At 60.0% G+C, this 18,132-nt stretch overlaps 1 protein-coding gene across 1 annotated transcript; it reads left to right on the top strand.

Annotated features, from left to right (window-relative positions):
• The first annotated feature begins 16,101 nt into the window (after nt 1-16,101).
• Nucleotides 16,102-17,355, top strand: LOC120761010 (GTP-binding protein Rhes-like). Its single transcript, XM_040081838.1, has one exon. The coding sequence runs from the start codon at nt 16,264-16,266 to the stop codon at nt 16,888-16,890; it is 627 nt and encodes a 208-aa protein (XP_039937772.1). The 5' UTR covers nt 16,102-16,263; the 3' UTR covers nt 16,891-17,355.
• Nucleotides 17,356-18,132: the final 777 nt, after the last annotated feature.

Raw genomic sequence — 18,132 nt, 5'->3', positions numbered from 1 at the left:
GAGGCCGGCGCAGCATCCCTGGAAGCTGCTTAATTCTGCTGAGAGAGACAAAGCCTTGGGCGGAAGCGTTAGCTTTTGGCTGGCTTTCCATAGTTGTCAGCAGCCAGCTCTATCATTCAGGCTCTAAAAAAAAAAAAAAAAAAATTTGCCATCTCCTGGGTTTTCTTGGAAGGGTAGGAAGGCACTGATTTCGCTAACTCATGCTGCTGTTGGGATGCTGAGAAATAGGAGGTCGGGATTTTGCCACGTGCTTCATTCCCTTCCCTACGAGCAGCTCCTCCCAGTTTGTGCTGTCAGCCTTGGTCCCTTGTGGTCCCCTGGCAGCCACAGGCCAAGGGGAGCAGGGCAGGGACCCCACATTTGGGGCCCTTTCCCCTGTGCCCAGGAGGGGAACCAGGAGCTAAGAGAGACAGAGCTGGGCCTCCCCCAACCCTTCCCTGGCCTAACAAACCCGCAAATAAATAAATCTCCAGCTTTTCTTGCTGCTGGTGGAGCCCTGGGGCAGTTCTGGGATGGGCAGCTCGAGGGGAATCCTGGATCCCAAAATCCCTCAGGTGTGGCTTGGGATTTGCTGTGACCCCAGCACTGCCCCACACCTGGGGACTGTGCTTTGAACTGTTGGCCAAGAAAAGAGGGAATGAAGGAGAGGAATGAAGGAGGAGGGAGAGGATGGAGGGGAAGAAAAAGGGAAAGAGGAAAAAAAAGGAGAAATGAGTTAATGTCACACACCCAGCAACAAAAAAGGTGCAGGGCAGCCCCAGCCCCCAGCTGTGCCCCCAGCCCCTGGTTTGCACGCTGCCACTTCTCCTAACAGCGTTTTGTGCAGGAAACTCCAGCTGGCTGTTGGGCAAGTGCAGGGGGGACCCTGTGTGCCCCCCCAGTCCGGGCTGTGCTGGGGAAGATCCAGCCCAGGATTGGGGTCTGGATCCACTGTGTGGGGTCAGTGGCTCACCCAGATGTCACCCCACAGCCCGGTGTCCCCTGCTCACCCCCCAGGGTGAGGCCAGGGCTGAGCCAGCCCAGGGGGCCCCAGCTCTGCAGGCAGCTCCTGTGCCCCCAAATCCACCGTCTGTCACCTCTGGCACCGTGGGGCACCCACGGGGGATACCGGGCACAAAGCCAGTGGGGGAGAGTCCCCAGGGGGATCCGGGGCCGTGCCGGTGCCCCAGGGACAGGACACGGACACGGGTGACCGCGGCACGGCGGCTCCCGGCACAAACCCCACTAGATGGTGCCAGCAGCCCGCGCACGGCCCCGGGCACCCTCGGCCACCAGTGCCACCACTGTCCCTGCTGCCCCCGGGGACACTTCCCTGCTACACGGCAGGGACACTGTCACCACTGCCACCACTGCCCCTGCTGCCCGGGGGACACTGTCCCCAATCCCGGGGGGGACACTGTCCCCACTGTCCCCACTGTCCCTGCTGCCCGGGGGACACTGTCCCCAATCCCGGGAGGGACACTGTCCCCACTGTCCCCACTGTCCCCACTGCCCCTGCTGCCCGGGGGACACTGTCCCCAATCCCGGGGGGGACACTGTCCCTTCTACACTGTCCCTCGTGCCAGGGGCTCGCCGTGGAGCTGGGGCTGGTCAATACTGGTCACTGGTCAATACTGGGAGCCACAAACAGGGCAGGGGACCCCCGTGTGACCCCCCCCACACCCCCAGCAGGGACAGCACGCTGCTCATGGAGCAGCTGCCACTCCAGACCCGTGGGGTGGCCAGGCTGGGACACCCCCAGACCCCCAGAGCCTCTCCCCGTGCCCTGCACATCCCCGAGGATGCTCCACTGACCTCCAGGCACCACCCTGGCTGTGGGTTTGCCCTCCCACTGCTGAGAATCTTCCAGAGCAGTCAGCATCTCCCAAGAGTCCTGAGAAACTTAATCACCACTGGAGAAAAGCCTTGAGGATCTGCTGGGAGAAATGCTGTCGAAGTGAAAAGAAAAAAAAAATCGTGCTTATTTCTTGGCTCCAGTATGCCTTGGCCCAGGAGCAGCAGTTCGGGCTGTCCAAACATTGAATTTTAATTATCAGCAGGATTCCACCAGGGACAGGGAGATGAGAAGAGGAACAGGGCAGTGAAAAAGATGCAAACTGAAAAATGCAAGTTCTCTAAAAAAAAAAAAAAAAAAAAAAAAAAAAAAGCCTTGAAGCTCTTTTTTGAAGCCTTTGTTCTGCAAAACAAAATTTATCTCAAGCATTTGTGCCTTTGCAGAGTGATTTATTATAATAATATTCATTGTTATAACATACTGCCTCTTCTTGGGGGTGCTGGCACAGCAGCGAAGGGGTGGGAGGACCCTCGGGTCCAAAATGTGTGTGGCAGAGCAGGGAGGGCAGGAGCCGCTCCTGTCCCCATGGCTGGCACTGGCACTGCCAGCTCCCAGGTCAGTGCATCCCTCCCGGGAGTTTGTGCCATTCCCTCCAGCCTGGAGAGGCCCCACAGCTCCAGCTGCTCCAGCCACATCCCACCGGACCCCTGTGCAGGACGGGGGCTGTGCTCGCTCCAGGGATTTCCCTGGAATGCCTCACCGGGCACTGATGGATGTCCTGTAACAGCTCCCACAGATCTTCTCCCATCAGTCTGTGGCAGTGGAGCGTTGCCAGGCTCTCCACGCCCCGGCTGTCCCCAGGGGTGAGGCTCCCCAGGAACCTGCCAGGACAAGGTTCCCAGCTCAGGCTGTGGTGATGTCACTTGGCCACTGGCATCAGCCACTGCCGTGTGCCCACCCTGGGCTCAGCCCCACCCCAGAGCTGGCACATCTTGGGGTGAGGGGCCCTGCCAGACCCCCGCAGACCCAAGCAAAGCAGCCTGAAGGTTTTTCTTGCTGGACACGTGTCACTCTGGGGCTCCCAGGACATCTCTGACCCCACAGAGGAGCAGCTGCAGATGGAGGCTGCCCTCCACACCGTTTCCCCTAAAACCCCTATTTCCTGTGCAAGGGGGGGTCCATTTCTCCATCACCCATCCCAGCAGCCCCTCCTCAGCATCCTGCATCCCTCCCCCAGGAGCAGCCAGGACACACTGGCACCATGACCCTGCTGGCCTGAGCCAGCCTTGGGCAGCCACGCACCCGGGGGTGTATTCATCCTTCACAAGAACCCAAAAAGAAAGGAAGCAGGGAAGGACCATGTGAGCTCCCTTTGAGGAGGGCTGGCACTGCCCAGCACTGCCAGGACATCACCCAGGGCACGGTCACTGGGCCCCTCCAGCCCACCCAGCCCCTCCCCTGCTCACCCCAACAGAGCTGCAGCTCTGGGGCTCCATCAGTCCAAGGAGTGCATCGGCCTGAGCAATCCTCTTTGATTGTGTGCGCCTCAGAGAGGAGGGGGCCTGCTCTCCACCTGCCTCTCCAGCTCTGGGGCCTGGATGCTGCTGGGAGGAGCTGCAAAGAACTGAGGAGGAGGAGGAATAGAAAATCCCTTCACTGGGACAAGGAGACCTCTCCAGATCCAGCAGCAGCTCTGCCCGCCTGGAATGAAGCAGGATGCTGGTGAGCAGCAGCTGGAGCTGCTGCCCTGGGCTCAGCAGGAGGTTGGAGCTGGAGCACCCCAACCCCTGTGGCTGTCAGTGAGAGCAGCAGGCACCACCAGAGCCACCCCACACTGGGAGCACTGGAGTGAGACACACCACACTGGCAGGGTGACAGCTGTCCTGCAGGACTCAGCAGTCACCTCTGCAGGCCCTTCCCCTGGGGACACGGAGCAGTGACACCAATCTGTGCAAGCAGGTGCCCCAAACCCCGCTGAGCCCTGTGCCACCCCCCGTGGGACACGGCGCTGCTGGGGAGAGGTGGGGAGGGATCCCAGAGAATTCCACTGCGCCCCAGAGCGTGAGCATCACCAGTGCTGGGGCTTTGCCTCCCAAAGGAAGAACAAACCCACTCAGGCTCAAGGGCTGTGGTGCTGTTCCAGGTTTGTTTTGCTTCACCCTCTGAGGCAGGGAGGAGCCCACGGGAGTGAGTGAGAGCTGTGGGTCTGGGTTATCAGCCCTGGGAATGGTGCTGGGCCCCTCCTGGGCGAGCAGAGCTCTGCCTGGGGGGCAGGAATGGACTGCTGGACTCGCACAGAGCCTGGCACAGGACCTGACTGGACCACAGGACCACAGGAGCTGCTGGATACCGAGGAGGGGGTGAGCGTTAATTGAGGGGATGGGTGTTAATTAGCGAGGGAGAGTGGGAGTGAGGCAGGTCGGGGGAGAAATGCACAGCACCAGCTTCTTGGAAAGCTGCTGGAGTTTGTGTCGTGTTGGGGAGCTGGCGGTGCCTGCAGCCACCACAGGGCTGTGGAGAGGGGTCAGGAGACACCATCACCCCCTCCTCCAGCCCTGCCCCAAGAGCAGCACTAACCCACACCCGGGGAAGGGGAGAAACCAGTTCAGGGTGAGAACCCAGTCCAAGGAGCCCGTTGGGGATGAAGAGAAAGGCCGTGGGGACCTGGGGTGGCATCTGGCACACACACACCAACCTCCCCCAGGGGGGCCAGGGGAGCTGGGCATTCCCAGGCGGGCAGGGCTGGGTGGGGATGGAGCAGGCAGGGCCTCGGGGCTCTGAGTCAGGCCACGGGTGTCACAAGCTGCTCCAGAGAGCCCCCAGGGCAGCCCGGAGATGCTGCCGGGTCAGTGACCCCTGGGAGAGGCTGAGGGAAAACTGCTGGCAAAGACCTGCGGAGCCCAACGCAGCAGAGCAAGGGGAAAAGCTGCTGCCTTCATCCCACAGGTTTTGGTCTCCTGGTTCAGGGAGGGCAAAGTCAAAATCTCAGCTGTCTGTGGTCTGCAGCTCCATGGGAATTGCTTCCAAAAGAAAGGGTTTTCAGCTTGGAGCTGAAGGATGCTGGAGCTGAACCAGTGCCAGGCTGCAGCAGGGCTGACTGGGGTAAATTTAACCCCTTGACAATGTGAGTGCTTTTCCTGCTCTGCTTGATGAGGAATTTCCTAAAGTGCAGGTTCCCAGGGCAGTGAGGTCTCACTGGCCTTGGAGCAGCGTCTCTCCATGGGCAGAGCATCCCTCCATGGGCAGAGCATCCCTCCATGGGCAGAGCATCCCTCCATGGGCAGAACTTCCCTCTATGGGCAGAGCATCCCTCCATGGGCAGAGCATCCCTCCATGGGCAGAACATCCCTCCCTGGGCAGAACATCCCTCCCTGGGCAGAGCATCCCCCCCCAGCCCTGCTCCAGGCTGCCTGCCCAGTGCTGCCTGAGGGAGGACAGCAGCCATGTCTTCAAACACAAATTTTGCAGAGCTCTTGTATCTGGCCCATGGATAAAAATACATTTATAGAGGAAATAGGGGCAGTGGGCTTTAGGATGGAGCAGGCAGGAGCAGGATGGAGCAGGCAGGAGCAGGATGGAGCAGGATGGAGCAGGCAGGAGCAGGATGGAGCAGGCAGGAGCAGGATGGAGCAGCATGGAGCAGGCAGGAGCAGGATGGAGCAGGGTGGAGCAGGCAGGAGCAGGCAGGAGCAGGGTGGAGCAGGCAGGAGCAGGATGGAGCAGGCAGGAGCAGGCAGGAGCAGGCAGGAGCAGGGTGGAGCAGGCAGGAGCAGGCAGGAGCAGGCAGGAGCAGGCAGGAGCAGGCAGGAGCAGGATGGAGCAGGCAGGAGCAGGATGGAGCAGGCAGGAGCAGGCAGGAGCAGGCAGGAGCAGGATGGAGCAGGCAGGAGCAGGATGGAGCAGGATGGAGCAGGCAGGAGCAGGATGGAGCAGGATGGAGCAGGCAGGAGCAGGCAGGAGCAGGCAGGAGCAGGATGGAACAGGCAGGAGCAGGATGGAGCAGGGTGGAGCAGGATGGAGCTGGCAGGAGCAGGATGGAGCAGGCAGGAGGAGGATGGAGCAGGCAGGAGCAGGGTGGAGGAGGATGGAGCAGGATGGAGCAGGCAGGAGCAGGGTGGAGCAGGCAGGAGCAGGATGGAGCAGGATGGAGCAGGGTGGAGCAGGCAGGAGCAGGCAGGAGCAGGCAGGAGCAGGCAGTAGTGAAGAGTGGCTGGAAGCTGGCTGGAGGACATCCCAGCAGCCCGACCTCGGCAGGGTGCCGTGCCCTGCCTTTGCTCAGCGCTGGCCCCGTGGCTTTGCCATCGCGGTTTTACCGTGCAAACCCTGTGCACAAACACCCCGAGGCGTGTGCAAACCCCTCCCTCGCAGGTGAGCGCAGCTCTCCATCCCAGCCCAGCCGGGGGCAGGAGCGGAGCAGCCCTTGCCCGCAGCCGTGCCCCCCTGCCCGGCCCCGGGCACACATCCTGCGCCATCTGGAGCGCGACACGGCGGCGGCGAGTCCGATTTATGAGCCAGAGGATTGCCGAACACATCTGGCTGTGCCAGGTCACCCCGCCCCGCCGGCGCTGCGGCACGGATCCGGGACAAAGCCTCGCCTTTGCTCGCCGCAGCTCGGTCACCGCTGGGCACCGGGGGGAGGCAGCCCGGGAGCATGAGCTCACCGTCGGCTCGGTTTGTCTTCGTGCTAAACCCTTCCCGGAGATGTCAGCTGCCAGAACGTGTCATTTACGCTTCATGGCGCTGCCTCGGCGCCGCACGGATGTGACAGAGTGACAAACAGCAGCATCCTTGGAGGAACGGCTCAGTCTGCACGGTTCTCTGAAAGAAGCCTGAGCTGGGCTGGGCTGAGCTGAGCTGAGCCAGTCACCGGGACTCTGCAGGAGCCGGGGCTGCCCCTGGAGGTGGCCGTGCTGATGGGGACCTGCTGCGAGCTTTCCTGACACAGCCTCGGTCACTGGGACGTGCTCCCGAATCCAAATGCAAGGCTGGGGCTGTCACAGCTCGGAGTCAGAGCCGGCAAGTGCGGCTGGATCCTGCCCTGCCAACCTCCAGGGATGTTCCCCGCCCTCCTCCACATCCCGGGTTATTCCCCGTCCCATTCCACATCCCGGGATGCTCCAGTGACTCACAGCACATCGCCCTGGGATGATACTGGAAGGAACTGGGCTGCTCCTCTCCGTGCAGTGGGCAGGCTGGAAGGGCAGAGTCAGCTCTGGGATATGAAATCCTGGGGGGTTCTGCCCTTGTATCTGTATTTATTGTGTTCATGGGGTTCTTTCTCCCCATCCACAGCAAGAAAGTGCTCCACCAGTGTGAGCCTGCCCCCAGAGCCCCCAGCACAGCTCTTTCTGGAATCACAGACTGGTTCAGGTGGGAAGGAATCTCAAAGTTCATCTGCCAAGGGCAGGGACACCTTCCACAGACCAGGCTACTCAGAGGTTAATCCTGGAATTTGCCTCTCTGATCCTCCCCAAGCTGGAACACACTTCCCAGAGGTGCCAGTGCTGAGTGTGGACCAGGGGACCAGCACAGAGCCGGTCCAGCAGGTCACCCCTGCTCCCCCCAGCAGGTCAAGGGATGTTGGGGGGCAGTGGGGAACACTGAGGGGCAGTGGGGTCCAGCACCTGGGACATCTCTCCACTGCAGCCCAGAGAACAGCTGGCATTTTGCAGTTTTGCACTTTTATTTTTACCCTCAGAGAAGCTGCTCCAGTGGGGGGGAACACAGCAGTGCCTCGCCCTCCTTGCCTCAGTTTACCTTGTGAGAACAAATCTCAGCTCTCTGCCCGTGCTGAGGTTTGCCCTTGCTCCTGCGGAGGATTTTAGCGGCTCCCTGCCCAGCCTGCAGCACTTGCCCAGAGGGATGGAGCTGAGGAACTGGAGATGTGGATTGAAGGCCGGGGTTTTCCCATCCCACATTCCTGCTGTGAGAGCAGAAGGAAATTGGCCAGCGCCAGCACAAGGAGCCACATCCATCAGCGCTGGGTAAATAGAGCTGATTGTTCCCAGCGCTGCAGGAAGGACAGGAGGGGAGCACAGGAGCACCCACACGGGTCACTGCGCCAGGAAAACACAGGCAGGGGGATTGGGAGGGCCTGGCTGACCCATGGCCTCACCTGGGAGATGGGAAGAGGAATCCAGGTCCCGGTGTTAGAGCAGCATCCCCTTCCCTCGCGGTGCCACTTGGCCTGGACAGAAATGAGAGCTGAATTTGCACAGGGTAACTCACCCCAGCCAATGTTTCACTCCACTGCTGTGGAAGTGCACAGCATTTCCCTTCTTCAGAGCCAGGGAAGAGCCACAGAGCTGTGCCCACGCACTTGGAACAGCTCTGACGCCAGGAGCCACCGCAGCTGGCAGCCCTTCCCTCCAGCCCTGCAGGGAGGGGACGCTGGGCCCCCGTTTCCTGCAGTGTCCCCAGGCTGGCAATGTCCCCGGCTGTCCAATCCCCTCCTGCAAATGTGACTTGGGGTTCTTCATCTTTCAGTCCCAGAACATCACCTGCACACCCTGATCTAGTGGGTGGCCACAGCAGGAGGTTGGAACAAGGTGATCTGTGAGGTTCCTCCCCTCCCAACCCATCCTGTGACCCCATGGATCCACAATCCCATGGTTCTGTGGTCACCCCTCCCGGCTCAACTGGCAGCCTGTCCTGCTGGGGACAGTCCCCAGTGTCCCTGCTCACAGAGGGACACCCTCGCTCAACTACAGTCACAGGTTTACAGGTGACAGCAGTGTCCTGCAGACCTGAGACACGGCACAGCTCATCCTTCAGGGCAGGGACAGCCCCACCACAGCAGATTCCCACCACAGGCAGCCAGGACAAGGTGCTCTTTATGGCTCACCACCGCTGCGACTCCTCCCAAGCAGAAACCCGAGGAACCCAAAAGCTCAGGAGCTGTGTGGACGCCAGAAGTGAGGAGCCAGCTCGGAGCTGGGGCTCAGCAGGGTGGTGCCCCCGGGCACAGCCAGGCCTGGCTGCTGCTGATGCTCCCCGACAGGAAATATGTCACAAACATGAGATGTCCTGACAGGCGGCGGCTGCACCAGAGCCCCCGGCAGAGGCTGCGGAGCCGTGACCGCGACAGCGCTGCCTGAGCTGGGCTGTCAGGAGCTCTCAGGGTGACAGAGGCTCCAGAGAGGGGCTGGCAGGCACTGGGGCTGGGCAGAGGTTTCCTCCTCTGAACCCAAAAGATGAGAGGTTTTGGGGGCAGCCAGACCAAAACGCCCAGGCTCCACAGCTGAAGGCTCAGTCAAGGAGCTGCCACTCCATCCCCAGCTCGCAGGTCATGCAGCCCACGCTGTGGGAACACAGGGACATCACTGGGAACATCCAACTCCCCTGTAAAATAAATGCAAACCTAATTTTATTTTAACCTTGCTTTTGGCTAGATCCGTCCTTCGCTCCCGCCCTGCAAAGGAAGGAGAAGTTTGACCATGAATGTGTCTATGGCAAAAATCAGCTCAAATCCAGGACAACACTGAGGTCACTTCTGCCCCATCATGTGAAGTTGATTTGGTTATTTAAGGACAAGAAGTCACTGGGGAAAGAGCTGGGAACTGTGGCATGAAAGCCCAGGGAGCCCAGGCCATGCAGTGAGTGGGGAAGGGCCCCATGGGCAGTGACGGGCGGCCCCGGGCAGGCAGAGCACTGGGGGATGTTTACAAAATGACATTTTCATACACTGTGGAGAGGAAAAAAAGGAAAAGCAGCAGTTTGTTCTCAGGGCAAGAGCATCATGTCTGGCTGGCTTTGCATGGCGTGGAGCGCTGCTCCCAGCAGGATGGCAGGGGAGGCTTGGCTGCCAGCACTGATCCAGGCAGGAGCACAGCCCGGCTGCTGGGAGCTGAGCTGATGGGCACAGTGTCCCTGACAGCCTCGGTGACAGCCTGGCACAGAGGGATCCTGGCTCAGTCCGGGCTGCAGGAGCACCTTGGATGGGTGAAGAACCTCTTCTGTGCTCCTGTCACCTAAACCTGGGGTGTTGGGCATGTCCTGCCAGCACCACACTCCCCTGCGCTTTGTGTTAATGCTGTGGATCTGCTGAAGATCCCATCTTCTTCTGACACTGCCATGAGGAGCCACATATCCACTCCTGGCCCCCCAAATCCGCCCAGCCATCCCTCGAGGGTGCCAAGCTTTCCCTGAGCTCTGGAATAGCTCCTCTCTCCTCTCTCCCTTCTCCTCTCCTCATTTCTCGGACCCCATGGTGCATGTCAGGCATGTTCTTACCTGATTTGCCATTTTTTTTTTTTTCTCCTGGAAATCCCTTGCCTCTAGGACATGTGTCAGTCATCCAGAGATGCACAGCCAAGTGCATCCTGCAGCCCTGCCCTGGTGAATGCTCTTACACTTTGTACCATTTCTTTTCATGCCTCTTTCACATTCAGCCCCACTGATCCATCACCATCCCTGTTCCCCTGTCTGCTCCTGACTCCCACCCTCCCCCTTCCCCACTCCTACCCTGAAGCCAGGAACAGCAAGGTCTTGATTTGGGGTTTTCATGCCCACAGTAGCATCAACCAGACAGCCCAGAGCCGCCTGTCCCCGCCTGTGCTGATTTAATCTCAGTGCCAAGGGTGAATGGAGGGGTGCTCCCTGCCTTGGGGCTGCAGCTGCACAAGGAGGAAGAGACTCAACCCCACCTAGAGGAGGCTCAGGGCTCAATCCCTTGTGGAAGAGGCTCAGTCCCACATGGAACAGTCTCAGGGTTCAATCCCACATGGAATAGTCTCAGGGTTCAATCCCTCATGGAGGAGGCTCAGTCTGGCTCAGAGCAGGGTGCAGAAAATCAGCTAAAACTGCCTGCCCGTGTACCTGGTAACACCCCATCAGTGTTTACTGGCTTTACTGGCCCTCCAAGCAGACCAGCACTGATATTTAGCCTTAGCTTGTGTCTAGGGAGGTTAAGGCACTTGCCAGGTCTGGGCTTCCCTCCTTGATGCCACTGCAGTGGGCAAAGCCGGGCAGAGCCGGGCACGGGGAGCAGTGCAGCCTGCTGCAGAATGGGCTGCTCCGGGGCTCTGCTCCCCGTTTGGCACCTCGGGGCTGCAGGAGACCTCAGCGTCACACATTTCATCTCCTGATGGCCTGAGAGTTCTGCTCTGTCACCCCATGTCACCCAAGGAAACGCCGTGCTGGTGGCCCGAAGGGAGGCGAGCTCTTTGCTGAAGCAAATAATCCAGCCAGAGCAAGATAAGAGATGTTATAGGAACTCCTCTGAGCCTGAGAACAGCTACACTAAATCCCTTTAGTCCCCGGCGAGATATTTGTTTACGGGAGACTGGATTTTGTTACCCGAGGTGGCTCGGTACAGGCTGTGCGGGGCTCCCCGGGGCTGTGACAGGAATCGCGCCTGGGGTCAGGGAAGGGTTTCAAACCCCGCCATGATCCCTTTGGCATGGCAGAGGTCATCTGGAGGAGGGATGGGGGAAGAGCAGCCATGCCAGCTCCCAGTGCCTGAAAGCGGGTGCCACAGCCGTGACCCCGGGGCTGAGCTGTGCCGGCGGCAGCACGGGTGACGCTGGTTTCTGTGAGCCTGGCTGTGAGCTCCATCAGCAGGAGCTGCCATCAGGATGCAGTTCCCCTGAACTGTGATGCCAGCAGGGATCATCTCCCACGCTTTCAGAGGCACTGGAGGACCCCAAACCCAGCCCCGCTCTCCTCCCTCCGCACAGACACCCAGCCCGGGGCTGGGGACCAACCTCAGCCCTCCGCTCTGGCAACCAGCCCCTGCCCCAGCTGGCACTGCGGGGCACTCTGTGTGACCCTCCCTAGGGCCAGCACCCCCGGGCACCCCCCGAGCCGGGCTTTCCCCCCCTCGGGGGAGGGCGGCAGGTGCCCTGTAGCGGCCCCAGCGGAGCCGGGAACAGGATCCGTGCGGCGCCAGGCTGTTCCAGACAGCAGCAGCACGTATGGCTGATCCATCTATGCATCCGAAGGGGGGCCGGCAGCTATAGGGTTCGGGTTTCGCCTCTCACCTGTCGCTAAATCAAAGGCCATTTGGATTTAATCTCCGGGAGAGGCAGGTTTAACCCTCCTGGGTGCAGCTCGTGCCCACGCCGTGAGCAGGAGCTGCCTCGCTGGCCCTGTCTCTGTCTCACACAGCCCAGGCTGGCCCCTTGCTCTGCCCACACCAGGCAGCAGCTTCTCCTCCCTCTCCTGCTTTCACCTGCTCTCCAGCGCGGGGCTCATTCCAGGTGGGAGAAGCAATGATTAATCCCTGGAGGCTGTTTGGCCACTGCCAGCAGTGAGGGGCAGCAGCTGGGGGCAGCAGGCAGCGCAGATGGGATTCCTCATTACTGCCCCTTTCCTTCTCCGCACCTCCGCTGGGACAGCGGGAAAGCCAGCCGGGAACGCAGCCGCCCTCATCCTCCATGAATTTATCCACGGGCAGAAGCAGGGGCAGGAGCGGGTGGGGTGGTTTGGGGTGGGAGCACCCACCCAGGCTGCGCTCAGGGCCCGTGCCCTGCCGCGGGGTGCACGGGCAGAGGGGTGCCGAGGCAGGGGGTGCCCATTGCAGGAGTCAGCGCTGCAGCAGCTCCTGCAGCCTCCAGAAGCTGGCTCGGGCTCCTGGGAAGGCACCACACCGACAGGGATGCTTCACTGCCTGCCAGCAACGGGCCAGGGCTCCTGTCACCCCCCGTGTGAGCAGCAGTGCCGATCTGGGGCACCGTGTCCAGGGCTGGAGCAGTGCCCAGCAGCGGAGAGCATCGGAGCCGCCGCTCCCTCTGAGCCACGAGAGCCGAGCGCTGAGGTGGGAGCTCCCCAGAGCACACCCAGGCACAGCACAGGCTGTTCCCGAAGGTGCAAACTGTCTCTCTCCCATCTGGGAGCAGCAGCAGAGCTGGGGAGCACGTGGCCAGTGGGAAGGGGTGCTGGGCTCTTCTGGCTTTCCCCTCACTCAATCACTTTCAGGCACCAGACGTAAGCTTAAAAGCGATACAGAATCGAATCTTTGTACAAGATGTCGCAAACCCTGTCAGGACTTCAGGATGGTTTTTGGGAGAGCTCCGCACACCCCTCCAGCAGCGGAGCTCTGTGGGCTGGTTCGGAAGAGGCACCACATTGTCCCACATTCCCTGTGGCACACAGCCCTGTGACGGGAGCAGACCCCAGGTGCTGAGTGCCGTTGGCTTTTCCCAGGAGCAGGGGTTCAGCCCCTTCCCCTGCCCTTGTCCCCGTGCTCCCTGGTCCCTGCAGCAGCTCTCTCCCAGCAGCACGTGGTGGCAAGCAGCAGCTCACACGCCATTTCCCAGGGTTCTGACCCAAACTGCCTTCTCCTGACTGCCAAAGGCTGCCCAGCCACGGGGCTCAGCATCCCAGGCCTGCCTGATGGCTCTGCCTGAGCCCTGACACTGACTGGGGCCCATGGGACCACCCCTCACCTCCCACAGGGTGCCCCACGACTGTCAGCCCTGCAGAGGGTTGGCTTTGGGGTAAGGACACCACAAACATCTCCAGGAGTCCCTTGCTCCAGACCTGCCTGTGAACGTGGGGCTGTGACTCCACCTGCCCAAACACACCCCACATCTCACTCCTGCTCCACCCCAGCTCCTGCCCAACACCGCTGCCATCCCTTCATCCTTCCTCCCGCTGCCTGCCCTCCTCCCTGCCCTGCTCAGGGCTCTTTCCCCTCCCTGCTCCTCCCTCCCTCATTCCCTCGGTCCCTGGGGCGTCACGGTCCCCTCTCCTGTGGGCACAGCCCAGGGCACGCTCTGGCTCAGCACTGGCAGAGGCTTTGCCCCTGCCACGCTCCAGCTCCTGTGGGTGCAGCATGTTCCCTGGCTGGGGGATCCAAACTCCTCCTGGATTACAAAATCCCACAGGGATTGTGATCCTGGTCACTCCCATGAGCCATCCTGATGGGCAGAATGCAGGGCTTTTCTGCAGAGATCATCCACCACTGTGCCCAGAAAGGCCCTGTGAGACTTTCCCTGAGGGAAACACAGACTGAAATAATTTTTTTGGGGGGGATAATACTTGACCCAAGCTGGCCAGCCTTGAAAAATTCAGAATTTAGGGACATTACTCAGAGCACAAAGGGCTGCAGTGGAAAACAAGTCACTGTGTTCATCCTTCCCTGTCTCTTCCCTTCCTTGCTGTCAGGGGCCATAAGCTCACAGGGAACGAGCTATCCATGCAAAAGGCCTTTGGAAATATTCATTGCTCATCTCCTAACAAGATTACTCTGAAATCCTCCATTGCTCTGAGGGAGATTTAAAACCTCTCAGGCTCTCGGTAACCATAGCAGCACAGATGTGAGAACCGAGGGGAGACAAGTGATGTGAGAAATCATTGGGGATGCAGAGCCCGGCTGTGTGTGACTGTGGGTGTGACTCCGAGTGCCCACGCTGCCACAGCTCTTCGTCCCAGAGCCCAGGCTGGCCCTTCACCTGCCCACACCTGGCAGGACACGTCCACCTCTGCAGAAATGACCCACACCAAGGACAGCAGCTGTGACGTGACCCAGTCCTGGCTCCCACAGCCCCAGGGCCCCTTCCCAAGCCCAGCTCTGGAAGCCCTCATGGATGGCATTTCTGCCTGGCATTTCCAACATGTCCAGGCTGGCTCCTTCCCTGGCTGCTGGCAGTAAAGGGGATGGTTTAGAGTCAGGATGGGGTGCTGGGAGCCTGGGGTTCCCATTCCCTCCTGCCATGGGTTTCTCCTTCACCCTGGGCATCATTTCTGCACCTGTGAGAGAGATGCTGGGTGTTGTGAGATCGAACAGATCCGTGCTTTGAGGCCCTTTGGAATTAAATGCTATGAAAACGAGCAGCAGCAAGGGCACCACAGCCCCCCAGCACATCCTGAGAGCCTGCAGAGTTTTGGGGAAACATTTTCATCTGTCTTGAAAACCAAACATGAAGAGGAATTAACCAAATTCTTTCCTATTAAAAAAACAGGGGTTTGGCTTTAAACAGCTTCCAAAGGCTGGCTTGAGATTACTGATCCTGCCCTGCTGCCTCGCTGTCTTCAGTTCCTCATTTCCACTTGCACCAAACCCCCATCACTGCTTCCTTCATGCACCCTCTGCTCATCCAATCCCTCCTCCTGTTTTTTAGCCTGCCATCGAATCCTCTGCATCCCCAGCTCCTTCCAGCTCCCAGGGCTCAGTCCTTGACATCTGGGATCTCCTCGTGGCTCAGGAAGCGTCCCCAGAAAGAGCTTCATGTTGGTGAGGGAAGGTGCATGACCAGGTGATGCTGTGGGGCACTGCACACCAATCCCATTGTCAGTCCTGCTGGGGACCCAACCCTTCCCTTCTTCCAGGGCAGGCTGACACCAGGACAGGACTCTGCTCATCCTGATATAATCTCTTGGCTCTCCTGATAATAAGATTAGCTGGGAAAGCTCCTAACATGGCCAAAATGCAACAATAACTGGAGAATTAAAAGGCAGGAATAATTCCAGTGAGAAGCATTTTGGAATCGACAGAACAAATTAATCCAGAACTAAACACTGGAAATGGTACTTGGCCATGGAAAGAAAACCAACCGCATGAGACCTCCAAAAAACCACACATCCACAAATTTAGCACAGAAACCTATTTGAACTTCTGTGCAAGTCCCCTTCGTGTTTGCACTTTGCATAAATCAGCTTCTGAGACAGCTCCAGAGTGGGTTGGAAGGCGAGTGCTGAGCAAACACACCTGGATGGGGCAGCCCGCACCTCCAGAGCAGCCGCGCTCCTGGGTCAGGGCCGTTCCTCCCCACGGCTCCCGGAGAGCGCCGTGCATTGTCCTCATGGAGATTTTATTTCCCCCTCTGGTTAAATATTTCACAAAAAATCACCGGGTAACTGACAGCTGAATGAGGAGGTTATGACAGAAGGGAGAGCTTATCTTCCCCCTCCGGCCAAATATTTCATCGCTTCACTGGAGACTTGGGCACGTTCGCAGCGACTCCGGCCGCAAACGAGTCCCCAGCCCTGGGCGGGCGCAGGGAACGCCGCGGGCGCCGCCGTCCAGCCCCCGGCCACGAGCCACGCCACGGGTGGGGATCCTCACCGAGCGTCCCCGCTGCCAGCAGCCCAGGCCAGGCAGCTCCCGCTGCTCTGTGGGGAGCTGGCGGTGCCGGACGGGCGCGGCGCCGCCGGCTCCCCGCGCTACTGGCAGCAATGCAGCGCTGCTGCGCCCCAGGGCTGGAGTGGCTTTCCAGGACTGAACTCTGCGGATTGGCCCGGAGCACCCCGCTCTCCTCCCTCCCTGCCCTCCCTCCTCCGGCACCCACAACCCACAGAGATTGGACAGCTTGGTGCCACATGGCAGAGAGGAACCAGCATAAAAAAATGAGCCGGACTCGGGGCTTGTAGAGTCCGCGGCGAGGCGGGTGGGGAGAAGTTTGCGGAGCGGTGGCACCGACATCCCCTGGCTGCGCTGAGTCAGTGCAGGGAGGACGGACAGACGGACACACCGGGGCTGCAGCCACCCAGGGACACCTGTGGGGCGAGCAGCGGCTGCGGAGCATCCCGTCCCCTCTGTGCCAGCCATGTCCCTGGTGGTGAAGGAGAAGAACCACGTCCGGCTGGTTTTCCTGGGAGCCGCCGGCGTGGGCAAGACGTCGCTCATCCGCCGCTTCCTGATGGACACCTTCGAGCCCAAGCACCGGCGCACGGTGGAGGAGCTGCACAGCAAGGAGTACGAGGTGTGCGGGGCCACGGTCAAGGTGGAGATCCTGGACACCAGCGGCAGCTACTCCTTCCCGGCCATGAGGAAGCTCTCGATCCAGAACAGCGACGCCTTCGCCCTGGTCTACGCCGTGGATGACGCCGAGTCCTTCGAGAGCGTCAAGAGCCTGCGGGAGGAGATCCTGGAGGTGAAGGAGGACAAGTTCCCTCCCATCGTGGTGGTCGGCAACAAGGCGGAGAGCGGCGGCGAGCGGCAGGTGCCGGTGGAGGACGCGCTGTCGCTGGTGGAGCTGGACTGGAACAGCCGCTTCGTGGAGACGTCGGCCAAGGACAACGAGAACGTCCTGGAGGTGTTCAGGGAGCTGCTGCAGCAGGCGAACCTGCCCGGCAGGCTCAGCCCAGCGCTCTGCAAGAGGAGGGAGACGCTGCCCAAGGAGCAGGCGCTCAGGCCGCCCATGAACAAGACCAACAGCTGCTCCGTGTGCTGAGCCGGCCGCCCGCGGCGCGAGGGAAGGCGCCGGCACCGGCTGGAAACTCAGGTGGGCTGGGTGGGGAGAGGCGCTGCCGCGGCCAAAACTTCCCCTGCTGCCTCCCACCCCTTCCCTCCTCTTCCCCAGCCAGCCCACAGGAGCAGAGAGGGTTGGAGGTGACAAGAAGACGGGAGCTGGAAGGGATGCTGGTTGCTGGATGGGTGTGGGGAGTTCCCAAAAAAGCAGGAGGCTCACCTGAGGAGCAGCCAGGGCTGGGGGGACAACCGCCAGGGCTCTGGCAGATGTGGGCACCTGCAGCTGCATCAGCCCTGCCAGTGCCGCTGTCCCAGGGCGCTCAGGTCCGGTGTCACCTCGTCCCAAGCACCCACAACCTCCTGGCGTGGCTCTGGCACCCGCTGCACGTCCACTGTCCCAGCAGTCCTGAGTCTGTACCTGGTGTAGAGCATGTGATAGGGTGGTCTGTGCATGGGTTTGGTTTTCTCTATTCTCTGTTTGTTTGGTTTTTTTTAAAGCATTCCCAATAAATAAATTGTTGCCAAGTGGAGCTGGAAAACGTCTCAGTTTCTTTCTCCTGTATTTCAGGTGCTGCAGTGCCCGCTATCAGTGTTTTACGCTCTTATCACTGCATTTTGCCTTCCCTCCTCTGTGCTCCAGCCTCATGTGAAGTGTCCTGGCACTGGAGGAGCTCTCCAGTCTCCCCTGGCAGTGTCAGGACGTTCAGAGCTGTGATTTTTCTAATAAATTACCCACACTGAAGTTTTTACCAAGCAGCAGAGACCAACAATAAAACAACTTCTCACCTCTGAGCACAGAAAATAACAACCAGCCATTAAAAGACAGCTGATCCACAGAAATAAAAACACGAACATGTTAAAAGGAGATAAAAAGCAGCACGGGGGGGAGGCACAGAAAGAGCCGTGTTTGCTGTGCTGAGCGTGCCCTGAACTGATTTACTCTCCCCTCACACAGCCCAGCCTGGCTGTAATGAGCACTTAACCTGCTCAGCAGCCACACACACACACCAAATATAGAAATAGAGATATAAAAGCTTGATGGGTTAAAGAGCCACCCCCCAGATCCAGAACCAGGGGAGATGGGCAGTTTGGGGTCTGCAGCTTTCAGAAGCCCAGCCCTACAGGATGGTGGGCCCCTGATCAGCTGGGGAGGCACCTGGGGATTCCAGCCCCTTCCCAGAGGAGCAGGGACAGCCCAGCTTCCCCGTGGGCATCACTGGGGCAC

This window comes from Hirundo rustica, chromosome 18 (genome assembly GCF_015227805.2).
Source record: "Hirundo rustica isolate bHirRus1 chromosome 18, bHirRus1.pri.v3, whole genome shotgun sequence".
Classification (NCBI taxonomy): domain Eukaryota; kingdom Metazoa; phylum Chordata; class Aves; order Passeriformes; family Hirundinidae; genus Hirundo; species Hirundo rustica.
Note: the sequence above shows the minus strand (reverse complement) of the source record. Positions and strands in the feature narration are given on the sequence as shown.

Coding starts and splice junctions, on each gene's coding strand:
- LOC120761010 (XM_040081838.1), top strand. CDS start 16,264: ATGTCCCTGGTGGTGAAGGAGAAGAACCACGTCCGGCTGGTTTTCCTG.